The sequence below is a fragment of the Corvus moneduloides genome, chromosome 15, assembly GCF_009650955.1.
Source record: "Corvus moneduloides isolate bCorMon1 chromosome 15, bCorMon1.pri, whole genome shotgun sequence".
Taxonomy (NCBI): domain Eukaryota; kingdom Metazoa; phylum Chordata; class Aves; order Passeriformes; family Corvidae; genus Corvus; species Corvus moneduloides.
The window spans coordinates 16,047,381-16,064,821 of record NC_045490.1 but is presented as its reverse complement, the minus strand read 5'-3'; the positions used below and the strand labels follow the sequence as shown (position 1 = coordinate 16,064,821).

Here is a 17,441-nt window from a genome sequence, read left to right as displayed (position 1 = left end):
GGCTGGCTCAGCCCAGTCAATGCCAGGATTAACCATGGGGATTTAGCAGCCAGGGCGACTCCAGCTCAGCTCATCACACGGTCCCACCACGCTCCGGCATCGTCACTGGCGAGATCCCCCACAGCCGGCAGGACCACGGCACGTGGGCCACCACTGCTGCCGGGGGGCCTAGAGGGCTGGACAGAGGGGTGGGAGAGAAATAACCAAGCTGGAAATCATGACACAAAACATGCATTCATTTTATTCACAAAAACAGCCTGGATCGCTAAAACATTACAAACAGCATTTCAATTTAATGATGGAGAGAGAGCTGGAGAGACGGGGGGTGAACAGAAGAGAAATATCACTTTGCGTAACTGCTTCAGCACAGGTCCTGCAATATTTGTTTTATTTTGATTTTAACTTCTGTAAGTTTACAAAAGTTACTTCTAGGAGTAAACCGTTGCAATTAGGAGGATTTTCTGTACGCAGCGTTTCTTGTTCTATATTAATAAACTAACAACGACTTTTTTTTTGCCTTTTTTTTACTCTTTTTTTTCCTTTTTTTGAATTCCGCCAGTTGTGTAGCAATTATTTTCTTCCACCTTTTATACCGACCCTCTTGTGGGTTAAACTTCCAGAGGTGAATGGCGAGGAGAAGGGATACTACATCGCTTTAAACATATTCTCATTTATAAACATGAAGTTGAGGCATTCTAGAAACTATCCACTCTATTGTATGATGGGAAAGAATCAAATAAAAAGTATAAATGAGGGTGCAATTAAACAACTGTGCTAAATTACAGTAGTGCTTATTAGTAACTAGATTTTAAAAGGTTACTGTAAATTTACATTCCCTACACAAGTACTGCATCTTTCACACATAAACAACATCAACACCAAAACACAGAAAGAAACTGATTGTCCATACTCTGTCTATTAAGTCTTGGTACTTTACAGATCCATTGTTTTTTTCTTTTAATTATTTTTTGTTTTTTATTTGAAAAGCAGTTAAATGTCTGACTAGGACTCGAAGATGTTAAAACGAACGCAAAAAAAAAAAAAAAGAAGAAAAAAATTATAAAAACAGGAATGAGATTTGCGAGAAAATATTTTTGGTTCTAAAGAGACACAGGTGCATCCATTCATTTCAGCCAAAAATCCCTTGCCTGAGACAACACAAGCAAGCAGTGACATTGCACTTGGATGACAGAGCTTTGGGATTCCCGTTCCTACTGGAACCATCTGAACGCGGCTCCTGTAGGAAGCATCACCTTCTGGAAAGGAAGAGAGACAGGGAGGGGGACAGAAGAAGAAGGGACAAGGCGTTAGGTCGGGTCCAGCACAGGCGTGCAGCACCAGGGCTGGGCACCCACCCCTCGCCCCCACCCTGGCACCCCGCTCCCCAGCCTTGGGATGGATTCAGCCCAGGCTCAGCACCCTTGGATGCAGCTGTACATCCCAAGACTTCCACAATGCCAGCAGGAGGAAGACCGGGGTCCCCCTGCTGCCAGGCCCCCTCCCTGGTCGGGCACCAGCACAGCAGTGCTCGGCCATTGTTCCCACATCCCTGTGTCCCCATGTCCCCATGTCCCCATGTCCCCGTGCTGCAGCTGGCACAATGGCACAGCCCCCAACTTCCCCTCTGTCCAGCGGTGAGCACAATGGCTGGGCAGTGGGCAGTGGGCATGGCCTGGCACAGCCTGGCACAGCCCCCTCACTGCCAGTTCCCACAGCCCCTGCCATGGACGGACAGATGGACACCCAGAGGACAGGAGCCCAGCCACCACATGGGTTTAGGAGCGCATTTGAATGGAGACTGGGGCAGGGAATGAGCTGGACAGGCTTGGGGACACCAGAGCAGGAGCTGCTCAGGACATGGGAAACATCACCCCCAGCCTCAAGGAACAATCTTGACCCCAACAGAGCAACCCTGGGCACCACCAGGTACCTCTCAGCGCTTCACAGGGAAGAGGCTCAACCCCATGGCCAACAACAGGCCCAACAATGGACAAGATCTCTTTGAAGCCACCTCCAGGAAAGATGGTGTGGGGCCATGCCCCCCAGTAGCACTGTGGTCCTCCGGAAGGAGAACCAGGGGCATTTCCCAGCTGGGTGAGGTGGAAAGCCTGTGCAATATTCATGAGAACACGGGTGGAGCATGCAAGAACCACAACATCTGTCAGTGCCAACAGCCCCCAAGCAAGGCTGAGTTGTGCCAGCCAGACACACGATCACCACAGGATCACCACACAATCACCTCAGAGGACCCTTCAGGTCCCACATCTCCAAACAAGCAGGGGACACCAATGGGAAAGAGGCCACAGGCTGCAGTGACAGGCGTGGGCCAGCAGACTGGCTGCCATGGGGCAAGGGGGAGCACAGTACTGAGCCCTTGTGCAGGCCTGGGACACCTCATGGAGCATCCTCAGAGTCAAACCAGACACATTCCAGTCCCTCACTCCATGCGGGACTCAGCCACATCTCATTGGGTCCTTCTCTTGGATCAAGACACCTACCAAGCCTCAATGAAAAACCAGGGCAGCATCACCCCCATCCCCACAGGAGGATGTTCCCTGCCACAGGCAGAACCCAAACACGGGGCTTGGGCAAGGGGAGGGGGGCGAAAGGCCAGAATGAGCAAGAGCTGGTGGTGCCCACCAGGCTGCTGGCAGATCTCACCTGCTCCTGCTCGCAGCCCATGGCGGGGAGCAAATTGAGCTGGGGCCATCACAAGCTGCAGGCATCACCCCTTCCCCAAGGCATCTATGACATGTAACCAGGCATCTGGGAAGGCACAAGTGCCTGTGCCCAGCAATGCACAGGCCTGGGGCACACCACACTGACCACTGGATCCCACTCAAGGCACTGAATGCAGAACAAGTAGGGCAGAGCAAGGTGGACTCTCCAGCAAGGGCCACCTACCCAGATCCATCATCCCAAGGGAGAACGAGGGGAGAGCAGGCTCCTCATGGGTTTGGAAGGAGATGTCTGACAAATACTTCTGCTCCTTTATTATTCAAGGAAGATGGACAGCCAGCTCTAACGTGGATGCCCAGGAGAGATCCCCCTCATCCCCACAATCACAGACTCACAGAATGGTTTAGAGAAGACCTTAAAGATCATCCTGTTCCACCCACTGCCACGGGCAGGGACATCTTCCACTATCCCAAGTTGCTCCAAGCCCCATCCAACCTGGCCTTGGACACTTCCAGGGATGGGGCAGCCACAGCTTCTCTGGGCACCCTGAACAGGGACTCACCACCCTCATCATAAACACTTCTACCTTATGTCCAACCTAAATCTATCCTCTTTCAGTTTAAATCTCTCACCCCTTGTTCTCCATGGCGAGAGTCTCTCTGTGAGGCTGATGTGAGGGTGACAGTGACCCTCACTGGCACTATCTGGGGCACCAAGGCTCTTCAGTACAGCTTCTCTGGATAAAGAACAGCTCTGATGAATCAAACCCCAACTAGTCATGGCCTTCATGTGACCCACAGCTCTGCAGACAAGCCCAGGGTGACCTGTGCAGGGCTGGCCAGCAGCCCCCACGGCATCAGCCGGGGTTGCTGAGGCTGGCAGAGCCCAGAGGAGCCTGGTCAGTGCAGGGACGTGCTGCTGCCTGCTCCCAACACCCAACCTCACCAGTCTTGGAGCCCCAGGCAGCCCCACCACAGCGGGACACCAGCAGCGACCGGTTCTTCAGGCTCTGTAGATGTGCAGATAAAGCTTAACGGCAGCTCAGGGATTTAGCCCGTTTTTTATGCTGCCGTAAAGGTTTAATTCTATTTTTTTTTTACTGCTTGATTTTAGATCAACATTTAATCACAGCTGCGGCCCCTGTCAGGGCTCTCCGAGGACGTTCCTCTGGATGCACAGGGGTGGCAGGACAGTCACTGTCCTTCTCCCAGGCAATGGCACTGCCCCCCACAGGCAGGGACGATGCTTCACAAAGCCCTGTGAATGTTTCAGCCCCATATGAAGGGCCACTGCATGGCCGCTTCTGTGCCAGTATCAAGTACAGCGGTGTGATGGCACCCCAGCAGGACCAGCAGTCCATGGAACTCTGCATCCTGGCCCTCTGCAGACAGGTCTCCAGCACAGCATAGGTGCTGGTGCTTGCCCTACAGACGGCCCAATGTCTGGCCAAGGCTGGTTGACACAGGGTTAGGTTTAACAACCCAGCTTTGACCCAGGTGACCTGGGACATCAGTCGGGGTCACGGTGTCCCTGTCCCAGCCACGATCTTGTAAAACCCTACCAAGGTCAATACAGGGGGCAAGAGGATGGTCTGAGAGAGGGAAGGGTCTGTCATGAAAAGGGGATGGCGATGCCCTGGAGTGACCCACACCTGCCCAGGCGTCCATCCCACCAGCACATGGCCTCTCTCTTGGGCCTCAGCACACCTATGGTCATGCCCAGGGGGGATGGGAACTCATCTCTGGTGGGGCCCAACTTTACCAGATGCAGAACCCTATTTCAGAGGCCCCAGTTTCCCAGCCAGTCATGAGATGGAGAAACCCATCACAGGAGTGACCATTCCATGGGCTCCTCGTGCTATTTATCACCCCCAGACCCAGCGCTGGGAGAAGGGAGCAACTCCTCCGGCTGCTGCGAGCTCTGAGTCTATTGACCCGCTTTAGGACTCTTTGGAAGAAATGAACTTTTTTTTTCCCTTTCTCCCTTTTTCCAGATCACTGACTCAGCAAATTAGAACAAGAATATAATTTAGCAATACAGCGGTTTTTGAAAGACACAGTCCCCCTCTCCTCATCCCCACCGCCCAAATAGATTTTTTTTCCCCTTCAGTATTCATTCAGAGATGATGCTAATTGAAAAACGTAGAATGTAGCTAAGGGAGCGGCAGGCTTTGGTTGCACTGGGACCACCAGAGGATGGGCAAAGCTCTCGTGGCAGGATGCACCATCCAGCTGATGTCCAGGTGGCTTTTTAGCCTCCGCTGTCTCTCCATGGGGATGTGCTCACCAGAAGGAGGAAGCACACTGTCATGGCTGACAGTGGGATCAGCTCACGGAAAAATCACACCTGGCTTCAGCACAACACGTGGGCGTGCAGAAGAGGGAGGCTCTGCCAGACCAGAGTGTCCATGGGACACCCCTGCCCTGCTGGCACCCAGCCCCACCCACACCATGCCACCAGCAGCTGCCCACGGCCCCTAATGAGTTTCAGGCCCACACAACCCAAGTCACCAGACTTTCCCTGTAGTCCCCACATGAATGTCACACCTCCCCAGTGGATTTGATAAGGTGGCAGCCCAACCCAGTGGCTCTCCTCCAAAGCCAAGGACATTCACAAGCAGGCCATGGAGGGCAGTGACAGCCTGAGCACCATCCAGAGGCTCACACCAGGGCACCTGGGCATCCCTAGCAGGAGCAGGGGTGCTCCTGGCTCTGTTGGGTACTGACACAGGAGCACTGCCAGTGGGGACTGCAGCACTGCTGCCATGGGAAGTCCGGCTGCTGCCTTATGGACTCATCCTGACCACCCCAGAGCGATGCTGGCCCAGGGACACCCGGCACAGCCACTCCACTGGGGATGCTGCAATCCACTGCAGCAGTTTGCTCCCAAAACCAGGGACCGCTGTGCTCCTGCTCAGAGCAGCGTGAGCTGAGGGGCTGGGCTTTGGCTGCACTGTGGTCACGGGTTTCATCATCACCAATTACCCCAAGCTCTGCCGCAAAAAGTCGTCCCCCTCCTCTGGGGTTAGATGCTGCTCCCCAGCTCAGGGAGCTGCCACCCGCTGAGGACAGGGGATGCTGTCACCAAAACCCCAGCAGAGCCCCACTGCTGCTTGTGTTTGCAAAGGGGACAGTGAAGTCCAGCATGCCCAGGGACCCCAGGGTGAGACCCCAGACCTTCTCCCCACACCAATCAACCCCAATACATAGCGGGGGGTGGGGACTGGGGGCACTGGGCAGAGCACACATCTCAGGGTGAGAGCTGTTCATGGAAAAGGGAAAAAGGAAAAGGGAAAAATAAAAAAAAGTAAGAAGTACCAGGTGTTTTATTATCTAGGGCAAGATCCAAACCCAGGAGCGCAGCCCGAGGAGGGGTTAGGGTGCCTGAGAGGGGCCGGTTACCTCCAGTGCTGCAGAAGGCTTCTTTTTGAGTTCTTCACATTTTCGGAATTTGCAAATCTGGTGGCCAGTTTTGCGATTCCTACAACTGCTGCACTGCTCGCAGTTTATCCGTCTTCGGCAGGGCGGGCACATGCCGCATCTTTTCCGTTTCTTTTTCCCCGAATTGATGGCAGATGCCAACTCATTCTGCATGGGATACTCTGCCAAGCCAGCCATATGGAGCGCGCTCTCTGCCAGAAACACGCCGGCAGGGGTCATAATGAAAAGGCCTGGGTTGATGGGAAAAGCCCCCAGGTAAGGAAAATCAGAGGGGCCGTTCATTGTCTCTGCAGCTGAGACTGCCTCCATGTCAGAGATACCAGTCCCGTGCTCGCTCGTTAGAGGAAGATGCTCCTGTACCACTCTTTTGAGCATTTCTGTCGACTGAGCAAACTGTTGGAGGGCGGTCTGTCCTTCTGAGGAGAGCTCCGACATCCGGTCTAATTTGCTCAGCATACTAGAGATGTTTTTGTGCTTTGAGGTAGAATGACTTTTATCCACAGTCGCATCGTTGCCATTAGCTAAGGGGTTGCCTTTCTCTGAATGTTCGCTTACCGAGCTGCTGCTACCAAAGGTGGAATAGTGGGAGAGTGGACGGGACTTCTTAAGACTTTTGTTCAAAGGTTCACTTATTATTCCACTTTTGTTCCTCCTCTCGGAGTTGACGGGGGGTTGAGAGTCATCTTGGTTATTTTTTTCCGTCTCTGGCTTGTTCCCAGTGTCTTGATGGGAGCCTGAATTTGACATGGTGCCCCGAGCACAACAACAAAACCAGCCCCAAAATTTAAGAAAAAAAAAAAAAAAAAGACGAAAAACCAAAAAAAGACCAACCCCAAAAACCCACCCCCAATGCCAAAGCAAAAGACCCCCCAAAGCCGTTCTGGTAGCACCGGCCCGCCAGCCACCGGGGACGCTCAGACGGGACCGCGCATCAACGGGGCGTCTCCTCCCGCGCCGGCTGCGGAGGACTCAGGGTGCTCTCAGTGCACAGACATACTCTGCGGCTCTGGGACACACCACGCGGCTCTGGAAGGAGAAAAGAAAAGAGAGTTAGTGCTGGCAAGAGCCAACGGGCTTTTCAAAGCGGCTCTTCCTCCCCCTGCCATGAAAATCTCAGCGCCGCAAACAAAGGAACTCCAGGGAACGGACCTCAGTGGAGATCCGTTCCGCTGCTCTCTAAAAGGGTCGCCATCCAGACAGAAGTGGGGGGTCACAGGGGAAGTCCTGGCCTGGTAGCAATGGCACTCTGATGCTTAAAGACTCTCTGTGCCCAACTCTCCTCCCTCAGGGACTGCAGCCCCAGGGAAGTCACGGGGCTCATCTCCCACTCCGCTCCAGCGGCGTATGGCCCCATGCCGGATGGGACGGCAGGCACCAGCGGGATGCTCCCGGGCTCATGCAAGGGGTGCCTGGTTCCCACCCTTGTCGCCCAGGCCAAGTGCCATGGAGGCAACACCCCAACTCCCACAGTCCCAAGGATGCTGCTCACCCAGCTCAGGCTAGGCTGTGCCCTTCCTCCTCCTCCTCCTCCTCCTCCTCCTCTTTCTCCTCTTGGACCATTGTCCCTGAGCCAGCAGTGGGCAGGGGAAGGAAGCCACATGGAGAGTGGCAGTGTCCACCTTCAAGTCCCACAGGGATCCACAGCATCCTTCTCCAAACCCTACCAACAGCTGCAGTGTTCACCCCAAATCCCATAGGGAGCTGCAGCATCCAAGTCTGAGCCACTTCCAGCATCCACTTCCAAATCCCATGGGCAGCCATGGTGTTCACCTCCAAATCCCTGTAAGAGCGGCAACATCCATTTCCAAATCCCATGGGCAGCCATGGTATCCACCTCCTAACCCCACCAAGGGCTGCAGTGTCCATCTCCAAACCAAACAGGGAGCTGCAGCATCCACTTCCAAGCCTCATCACGAGCTTGCAGTGCCCACCTTCAACCCCACAGGGAGCCACAGCATCCACCTCCAAGCCCCAGTGCTGACCTCCTGCCATGCCCAGCATGCCCAGCACACACGCCCAGCTGCTCCAGCAGAGCCATGGGCTCAGCAGTGACAGCAAGAGCCTTCCTGGAGTGGATGCTATGCTGCTGTCCCTGGGGCAACTCTGGGGCAGCTGGGCCCAGTGTGGCTGCAAACACTTGTTGTTGTGAAATTCCTCCTCCTCCTCCCTCCCGAGCACGAGCACGCACGCACACAGGCACCGCCAAGTAATCAGGCTTTAGAGGAGAAAAGCTGCAGGGCTTAGTGGAGCAGGAACCTACGTCCCCACCCCGGCGGCAGCTGGGGGAAGGTGGCACTGGGAGGAGGCCCCTTGCCCACCCCATCCCTCCATCCTGGCTATCCCAGCACACTCCTCTCCAGAGCCCAGACAGGGATGTGGCCATGTGTGGAGAGCTCTGCTGAGACCCTCCCTCCTGTGCAGGGGTGATGCAGCAAAGCAAGGGGCATCCCTGCACCCCCATACTGACTCCTGCTCATCCATCACCCTTCGGATCCCCTTCTGCAGCGCAACCCCAGGAACCCCACAACAACAGCCCAGGAGGACCCTTTCCCACGGACAGAGCCTGGGCATCGCCGTTAAAATGCTGATGGGGACAAGGTCCTTGTGCCAACTACCGTGGTACCGGCTGCGGAAGCAGCCCCGGTGTCTCACTCCGGTGCCAGAGCCGGCTCGCCCACGGAGAAACCCCCCCGCCCTGGCGCTGAAAACCGCTTGCTTCAGCTGCTGCGGGATTTAAGATGCAGCGCAGATCGATGCAGGGCTTGGGCTCCAGCCGGGAGCTCGCCAGGCCACGTGGGGAGGGAGGGCTGCGGCGGCAGGACGGGCTGCCCTTCCCCAGCATCCCGCTCCACGCCAGTCGGGGGGATGCTGGGCGGCGGTGAGGTGGGGTGGGGTGCACCCCAACGGAGTGACGGGGTGCTGGGAGGATGGGCGAGCTGCTGCCATGCAGCTGAATCACCCGTCCCCTCTGCCAGGGAAGTGGGGGACCTGTCCCTGGAGACCTTAGGACGGGTCACACCTTAGTGCCGACAGCAACGGGCGCTGGGGCCGGAGCGGGGAGCGCGGCAGGAAAAGCACCGGACGGGAGGATGTGAGATAAAGCGCCCGGTGGTGTTATCTCACGCCTGCCCGCGGCCGCCTTTCCTGCGGCCCTGCGCCTCTTCCGCCCGCCCCGCGCCATGCGGGGAGCCAAGCGCCCGGCCAGACCGGCCCGGGATTTGCCACCCTGCCCGCTCGCCCTGTGCCATCGGCGCCACCGTGCCGCGGGGCTGCCGGGGAGGTACGGGTGGTCTCCAGCCACGACTGCTGGAGATGCTCTGCATCGCCCTGGCAAAGACCTGGGTCCTGCCCGCATGGGTCTCCCCACAGCCCCCACAGTGGGGTCCGTGTGCCAAAGTGGGGAGGACACCAGCTGAAGCCGCGCTGTGGTCACCATTTCCACCAGTTCCCATCTTGTTCTGCAGCCAGACATACCGGCCGGCCTCCCTGGCTGGTCCCACCACGCCACGCGGATCGGGTGCCAGCAGCTCGGAGCCCCCGCTCACAGCCCCCTCCCACCGGGGCGATGGCTGCACAGCCTGGCACAGCCCCCCCGAGCACCCGCGGCTGCGGGACAGGGCCACCCCAGCCCACCCGAGGCAGCTCCCCGCACCCACAGAGACGCCGGGCACGGTGCCGTGGCCGCGCTCAGCCCCAGCGGCGCAAGGCAGTGCCCGCTGTTGGCACGGGGTGCGGCGCCGAGCCGTGCCGAGCCGTGCCGAGCCGTGCCAGCGGCGTCCCCGCACAATCCCGCCATTGTCCCGGCCGCCGCTTTGCCTCCGCCAGCTCCCACCATCTGCAGCCACCCGGCGCTGCCCTCCAGCCCCCGGGGCCACCGCGCCAGCAGGCGCCGGACACCGCGGCCGTGCCAGCTGGGACGGGTCTGTCCCCACGCTGTCCTCGCCAGGGACCCCAGACCGGGCTGCTGGGGGTGCCTGGCTAGTTCGCACTAAGGGGGGGATCCCCGCCCTGACACCGTGGGACCACCCAGCACAGCAGATACCGCTGCTCCTCGCCAGCCGCTGCCCGGCCCCGTCGTTAATTGCAGCGGGGGGAGGAATTAATGATCTTAATCCCTTCTTTATGATTGACCCGCGTAAAGACAGCGAGGCTCCCCCCCGTCCCGTTTCTGCCCCTTTTCCGGCCCCCATCTCTTGGGGAAGGCGCCGGGCAGCGTCATCTGGGTCCCTGTCAGAAGGTGCTTAGTCCCAGCCACGGCATTAAGGGGCACGTGATGGGCTCCCTCGCCCGGGTCTTTGCACGGGGCAGCTTAACAGCCTGGAGGGATGCCAGGGTTCAAGGGGACACCACCAAGGTCGGGAGGCCCCGACCCACACCCAGGGGTTCCCAACTCTTTGCTGTTCCTCCCCTGCAACCAACCCCCTGCCAGGTCCAGGGTACGAAAGCCAGGGGGTCCCAGGGTGAGGGATGGCACCCGTGGAACATGTTGCTCAGAGAAACTGTGGCTGCCCCATCCCTGGAAATGTTCAAGGCCAGGTTGGAGGGTTACCCAGTTACTCCGGGCTTTGGAGTAACCTGGTCTAGTGGAACATGTCCCTGCCCATGGCTGGGGGTGGAATGAGATGATCTTTAAGGACCCTTCGAACCCAAACTGTCCTGTGATTCTATGATTTCCATAGGTCACCCCAAAGACCTGCCTGCCAGCAGCCTGGAATGCTCAGATGGGTCAAGGCAACTGTGCTCTCCCATGGTCCTGGGGGAAAAAATGGGATACTCCTCTGCCTGGGTCTTCCCCCAGCTCTCAGCACCACACCACCCCTCACACCCTTCACTCTGCCCCAGGGCTCCCTGCACCCCAGCACACAGGGGACTGCTCTGCAATAGTCCTGACAATGCCAAAATAAATAAAGGTTGCAAAAGGATCATCTCTGGTGGTCCAGAAAACCCCTGCCAGCCGATGGACTGAGAGTCCCCCCAGTTGCAGGCACCATTCACTGTCAGAGGGGAGCAGGAGAGGAGCCTCGCTTCTCCTAAAAAAAATGACAAGCTGGCTCCCCTGTGTTTTCGCTGCATGGCTGGAAAGCCATCAGCTCCCGCCGACCTAAAAAGTCTCCTCTTCAAGAAAGAACTTCTGCTTTCCTTTAATTTTAAATAAATCACCCTTGTCCCAGAAAAGCCGCCGGTTGGTCAGCCGTGCACAGACACAGCGTAAAGGGAGAAGAAAGCAGCAAAGCTGAAGCCGAGCTGCTCCCGGGCTCCGGAAACAAAAGGAGAAAATCAAAATTCGCCTTTTTTCTAATCCCTGGGCGCTGGGTGGGCACTGGGGGCGGTGGCTTTGTCCTCTCGCAGCAGACGGAGGACGAGGCCGGAAGGGACCCCGGCGTCTTTTCAGCCTGGAGAAAGGCTGCAATTGTCCCCTCCGCCGCGTTTTTGTCCCCACTTCCTCCCCCTCGCCGCGTGGCCGCCCGCCCAGCATGGCCCCCACCTCCTCCCCACCACCAGCACTCCCTGGTATTGGATGGACAGACAGACGGATGGACGGACTCGGCCGTGCCATGGACACCACCAGCATGTGCCCCTCTCAAAGGCATCCCAGGAAAGATGTAGGTCAAGGGAGGCTGCAACCGGAGGCACCTTCCCCTTGCAGCTCCAAAGAGGCGCTGGAGGCGATCCCTGTGCTCCTCAGCTGCCCTGGCCAATGGTGGACAGGACCTTGAGATGGCCAGGAGCACAGAACCATGGGTGGTTGGAGTGATGCGTGGGGAGACAAGACACCTTGGAGGCATCCTGGTGTCCGAAACAACACATCCTGGGATGAGACACCCAGTGGGTAGAACAGGACCACGGCCCTGCAGCACTGTCACAAGCCAGAGGGTCCAGCAGCAACCCAGGTCAAAGGCTCAGGAGAACAAGCCCCACCAGAACAAAGTTCACAGCAGCTCTGACCCCAGCACCACAACAGCTGACTCAGTACCAGGTGCCCATTTCCACAGCACAGTCGAACCTGCTGTTCCCTCCACCAGGTGACACAGGTCAGCTGAAACAGGCGGTGATGTCTCATCACAGCCTCACCAGCCAGATGTCCAGCAGCAGGTGAACCAAGAGAGAAATCAATCCATGATCTCCCAAGGCTGATTATCCCTACAGGACACCCATCCATGGTGCCTGATAACCAGGTGCCTAAGGCAAAGACAAGCCTGTTATTTGCAAGCCATCACCTCTGTCAACCCAACAGCCCCCAAGCTCTGCTCTCTGCATTCATCCTCCCAAAAACTGGTCCAGCCAGAAGATCCACTCCTGGATGTACCATGGAAGTTACCATCACCCACCACCTTTTCTCCAGATATCAAGAGAGGACACCCAGGCCTGGGGGGAGGTTTGGACAGTGCTGTGAATGCTCAGGCTCACCCTGGGCAGGTTAAAGAGCCAGAGATATGATGGGTTGAGGTATGACAGGTTGCCAGATGGGCAACTCACACGGACATAGTTCATCTCTCGTGCTCCAGAACATCCTTTGAAGGGCCAGTCGTGGCAGCCACTCTGCTTGTCTCTGCTGCCGAGGTGGCACTGGGGGATGTTAAGAAGCCAACTCCTGAATTAAAAAGGCTATGGAAGATTAAATCCAGCATCTGGAGTTTGCCCTGGAAGCAGATGGCGAATCATCATGGTGCACAGAGTGCCTTTCACCCGTCTCCTCTTTGCAGACAGCCACTCGGCCCCGGTGATGCCCCCCAGGAGCAACTCTGGACACACACAGAGGGCGGGCCAGGATGTGTCCTGCCAGGCACATCCTCAGGGACAGCGTGGTGAGGCCATGCCACATCCTGCTGAGCAGGCAGGGGGTGACGCCACCTCCCCAGGTGGGGTCCCTATGCCAGGGATCCAGCGAGGGTGTATTTTTTCCCCACTGGTGGTGGGTTTTTCCATGTAACCCCATGGCTGCTGCAGGCTTCCCGATCTGCCGGCACAGCCACACCCTGATGCCTGACTCAGGCGACACCCCAGAGCCTGCTGCCAATGTGCCCTGGACTTCCAAGGAGGTTATCATGGTGGAGAGGACAAGGAAGTGCCCAGGGATACCACTGCCTCCGTGCACATCCTTGAACCTCACCCTGTGGCCCTGGCACAGCTGGAGCCACCACCGCAGGGACCGACCTGCGCCCGGGGCTGCCCCAGCTGGGAAATGTGGCTGCGTCCTGCCTCCGCGGGGTGGTGGTTACGGATTAAGGAGTCTTAAATGTCAGACGACCAGGCGCTCCCTGGAAATCCACTTATCTCCGCTGCCACTCGGAGCGGCCAGAGCCGGGCGGTTATGGAGATAACGCGATTTGAAGCGTCCACCCGAGCATTGCAGGGCTGCGGGTGCCCTGCGGACAACGCCAGGCACCTCCTCCCCTCCTCCGCTCGTCCAGCTGCTGCCCAGAGAGCCGGGTGACTACCACGCTGCTCAGCCCGGGGGCTGCACCCACCTGCATGGTCCCCCCCTTCCCCAATTCCGGGGGATGAGGGAGGCTTGGCAGCCTGGGTGCTCATACATCCCCCCCTGTGCCAAAGCTGCACCAATTCGCTGCCCAAATCCTAAAACGACTGTAACTAAAACCTACCAGATTGAGCCTGGGGAAGAGCCCCCCCCGCCTCTCCCCCCTCTCCAAATGGGATTGAACAGATCTGCTCTCGCACGAGCCCAGCTCGCAGCCAAGCAGCATCTGACATTCACGCGCCGTGGCACGGCTCTGCCGCTCGCCCACTCCCACCGGCTTGGCATCGCCCCGGAGATGCGCCATCAATCCCAGCCCAGCAGAACCCCTCCTGTCCTCTGCAAAACTCCCCCAGACCTTCCTGGAGGGACTCCAGCTCTTTGGTCCAGCTGGCTCCCCGTGTTCTTGTCCACCAAGTGAGGTCCCCAAGGTGATTCAGGGCTGTGAGGTTCAAGGGGCCAGGCAGAATGACCCCAGGGCATCGGGGACAGGTGGGCAGGGGCAGGCGCTGCCCGGTGGCAGATGCCAACAACAACGGGCATCCCGGCAGGACCCCCAAAGAGCTGGGGGGTTGAGGATGGCTTTGCCCTGGGGAGACCCACACAGGCCAAGCTAAGACATGTGAATCGCTCCGTTAACAGATGGGGCGATTACAGCATCAGTTACTCGGGGTCTGACTGACAACCAGGTCATGGAGACACCCATCAGCATGGGCTGAGTGAAGGGAAGTTAATTAAAAATAAGAGGAAAAGTTGTGGGCACAGTCGCATGGGAATACTGGATGGCAGAGAGCCCCAAAGCCATCAGTGCCACCTCCAGTGGTGTTCCAATCTATACGTGCCACCTCCAAGTGTCACCTCCAATTGTGCCTAAATCCATTAGTGCCACCACCAAGTGCCACCTCCAGCAGTGCCCAAATCCATCAGTGGCATCTCCAAAACCAGCTCCAGACTGGAGAGGCCCCCTTGTGCTCCCAGCTCTCTCAAAACCTCATCCCTCCACATCCCACCAGGCAGCTCCATGGTGGCAGAGCACAAACCGAGAGGCTGCTCCAGATCCCAGGAAAGCTGGCACTGGGACGGGCCGGTGCACCCATGCCAGCCCCGTGTCACTGTCACCACTTGAGAGCGCCAGGGCCAGCTCAGTGCATTTGAGTTTGGCCATTAATGGGTGGTGGGGACCTTATGGTGCTCAGTGATGAGATCCCAAGTGCCCACAATCCCTGCTCCTGAAGGCAACCACTTTGGAAGAACCACTTTTCCCAGCAGGAAGGGGACGGCCCTGTCGGAAAGCCGCCGGCCTTGTCGGAAAGCGGGTCCGCAGACGGCAGCTATTGACAGATGTCTAAGAGGACGGCGAATAATCCCGTCTTCCTCTGGGAGGATTCGGGTCGCCCTCGCCCTCACCGGGGGTTTATCCATTGTCTGGATCTGCCGGCGGTTGTTATTTTTGGTCAGCACCGCGTTTTGCTTGGCCTCGCTGGCAGGAGGGAAATAGGAGGAAGAGGAGAACGGGGAGGAAGGCTGCTTGGCCAGGGCTCGGTGGGGGGGAAGACCAGCTCAGCTTTGGGAGGGGACAGTGAGGCACCCCACAGCCCTCAGGGAGTCCGAGTTGGTCTCCTCCCAGCCTCACAGCCTTGCTGAGCACAGCCAAAACTCACCACAGTGATGGGGCTGGCACCATCCCATCCCCACTGGTGCCCAGGGGAGTTGCTTCCAGTAATCCCAGTGGGCCAGAGAGGCTTGAGAGGTTTTGGGGTACAGGTTTTGGGGGGCAGGAAGCAGTCAGGGTTCTCTCTGACACCAAAACCAAGTGCAGGGGAGCTCTGTGAGGGATGGGCAAACCCTGCCTGCAGACCCACATGTGTCTCAGGTCCATGCAGATGAGCCCAAAAAAGCTAGGGAGCTTCAGGAAGATAGATCCCCAACCTGCCCGGATCCCCCAGGCTATGGACACCCATCCCTCACACCTCATCCCCAGCACTGCAGCATCCCAACAGCCGGCCAGCCCTGCTGGCAGATCCTGTCCCCCCTCGTGGCTTGGGCCCACCAGCACCACAGGGTGCAGCTCAGCCAGCCCCTGGGATCCGCACCTGGATCACTACAGAGGCCCTGGCACAGGGTGCCCAGAGAAGCTGTGGCTGCCCCATCCCTGGAAGTGTCCAAGGCCAGGTTGGACGGGGCTTGGAGCAACCTGGGGTAGTGGAAGGTGCCCCTGCCCATGGCAGGGGGTTGGACTGGCTGATCTTTAAGGTCCCTTCCAACCCAACCATCCCCTGGTTCTTTGATTCTATCCTTCTGAGCCAGGTACAAGGGGAGGCACGGGCAGAGCTGGCTAAGAGCACCCAAGAGGATGTTCCTAGGGAGAAGACACACAGAAATGCCCCAAGACTTTGCTTCTCCCCATCTCCCCAGCAGTGATGCAGGGAGTATCCCCCCAAGGCAGGGCTTGCCATCCTTCTCCATGTCTTTCCACCATCTCCCAGTTGCCTGCAGAGCAGGAAGACGGTACAAAGATGCCTCCCCGCTCCGTGGGATCTTGCTCCTACAAGAGATGGAAGGCATGAGCACAAAACTGCCTCTCCCTAGTTTTCCCCACGCTCAGCACCGCTTGTCATTCAAGCAAACCCCGTGGCCTTTAAGCTGCCAAGGTACCAGAGCTGCTCTGGAATTGGAGTTCGCTCGGCTCCTGCCCTGGAGCAAGGAATCTGAAATGCTGCCACTGGAAACGAAACAGAGCATCCGTCATTTTACTTGCCAGAAATATATCCAGCCCCCAAAAAAAGAAATACTGCCTGCAAAAGAGCCAGCAACAAAGCCCTCGATTCCACCGGTGAAGCAGAGCCCGGCATTGGGCATTTCCACTGGAATCCTGATTCTCTGCCCAATTCAAAATCACCCAAAATAAAACGAGCAGCAGGGTCGGGTTATGGCCAGAGGGGCCAGAAGAAGGGCACCAGGTCATAATCAGGATGGCTGGTGGGGACCAGAAGTTCTCACCTAGGATGCTACAAGGAAAATCCATGGGTTTGGAAGGGGAAGAGGCAGGTGGCAGAGGCAGGGCTGGAGGGGATGAAAGGTCCAAAGGAGCACAGCGAAGCCCAGGCAGCCCCGCTGCGGGGATGTCCAGGGGAACCCACCCTGCCCACAGCATCCTGCCCGCAATCCTCCCAGGCAGGGAGGGAGGTCATCACCCCCAGCCATTCCCGGTTGCACCCCCAGGAAAAGCAGCAGCTCGTTCCCAGCCAGCCCAGCCCCCAGCCCAGGCACGCCAACCCAAATATCTGCGAGAGGCGCTCCCCTCCCTGGGAACGGCGACTCGCCGCAGAGTTCACATGCCCCAGCAATGCCTGATTAAACTCCCAAACTCCAAGGGAATACCCCTGAGGCTGTCTGAAGATAAGCTAGGAGCTAGGCTGCTCTCAGGAAATGCAGGAACTGGGAAAGAGCAATCCCTTTTTTTTTTCCTTTTAGATCCAGAATAACACAGAGCAAACCCTGGTGCTCTCTAGCTCAGACACAAACACTTGCCTGAGCTCGCTCCTGTGCACCCTGCAAGCTTCCCACTCCCTGAGACATCACCGGTGGCTGAGCCCTGCTGCAAGCCAGGTCCTGCTGGAGGCACTGGGGACGGAACCAGAGAGCCCAGGACAACTCCAGGCAGCACAGGCGAGCAGGCCAGAAGGTGCTGAGCAAGAGGACAGTGCTGGAGCCCTGGCAGAGGGGAGGGTGCTGCCCAGGCCATTGGGAGCCAGAGGATGGGGACACTTGCTGCCAACACCTCCAGGACCGGGATGCTTGGCAGGTGCCTCCACCATTTTGGTTCGCCCTAGGGGACACCTCAG

At 57.8% G+C, this 17,441-nt stretch overlaps 1 protein-coding gene across 2 annotated transcripts in view; it reads right to left on the bottom strand.

Annotated features, from left to right (window-relative positions):
• Positions 1–215: 215 nt before the first annotated feature.
• CXXC5 (CXXC finger protein 5) overlaps positions 216–17,441 on the bottom strand; it is a 36,466-nt gene continuing 19,240 nt past the window's right edge. Inside the window, exons 2-3 of one of the 2 annotated variants that reach the window (XM_032125045.1) lie at positions 6,081–7,145; positions 216–1,256 (exon numbers count right to left, since the gene is read on the bottom strand). In XM_032125045.1, the coding sequence (XP_031980936.1) occupies positions 1,212–1,256; positions 6,081–6,866 (831 nt within the window). In that variant the 5' untranslated portion in view covers positions 6,867–7,145 and the 3' untranslated portion in view covers positions 216–1,211. The remainder of the gene's footprint in view (positions 1,257–6,080; positions 7,146–17,441) is intronic. The other variant, XM_032125047.1, reaches the window with a different exon arrangement.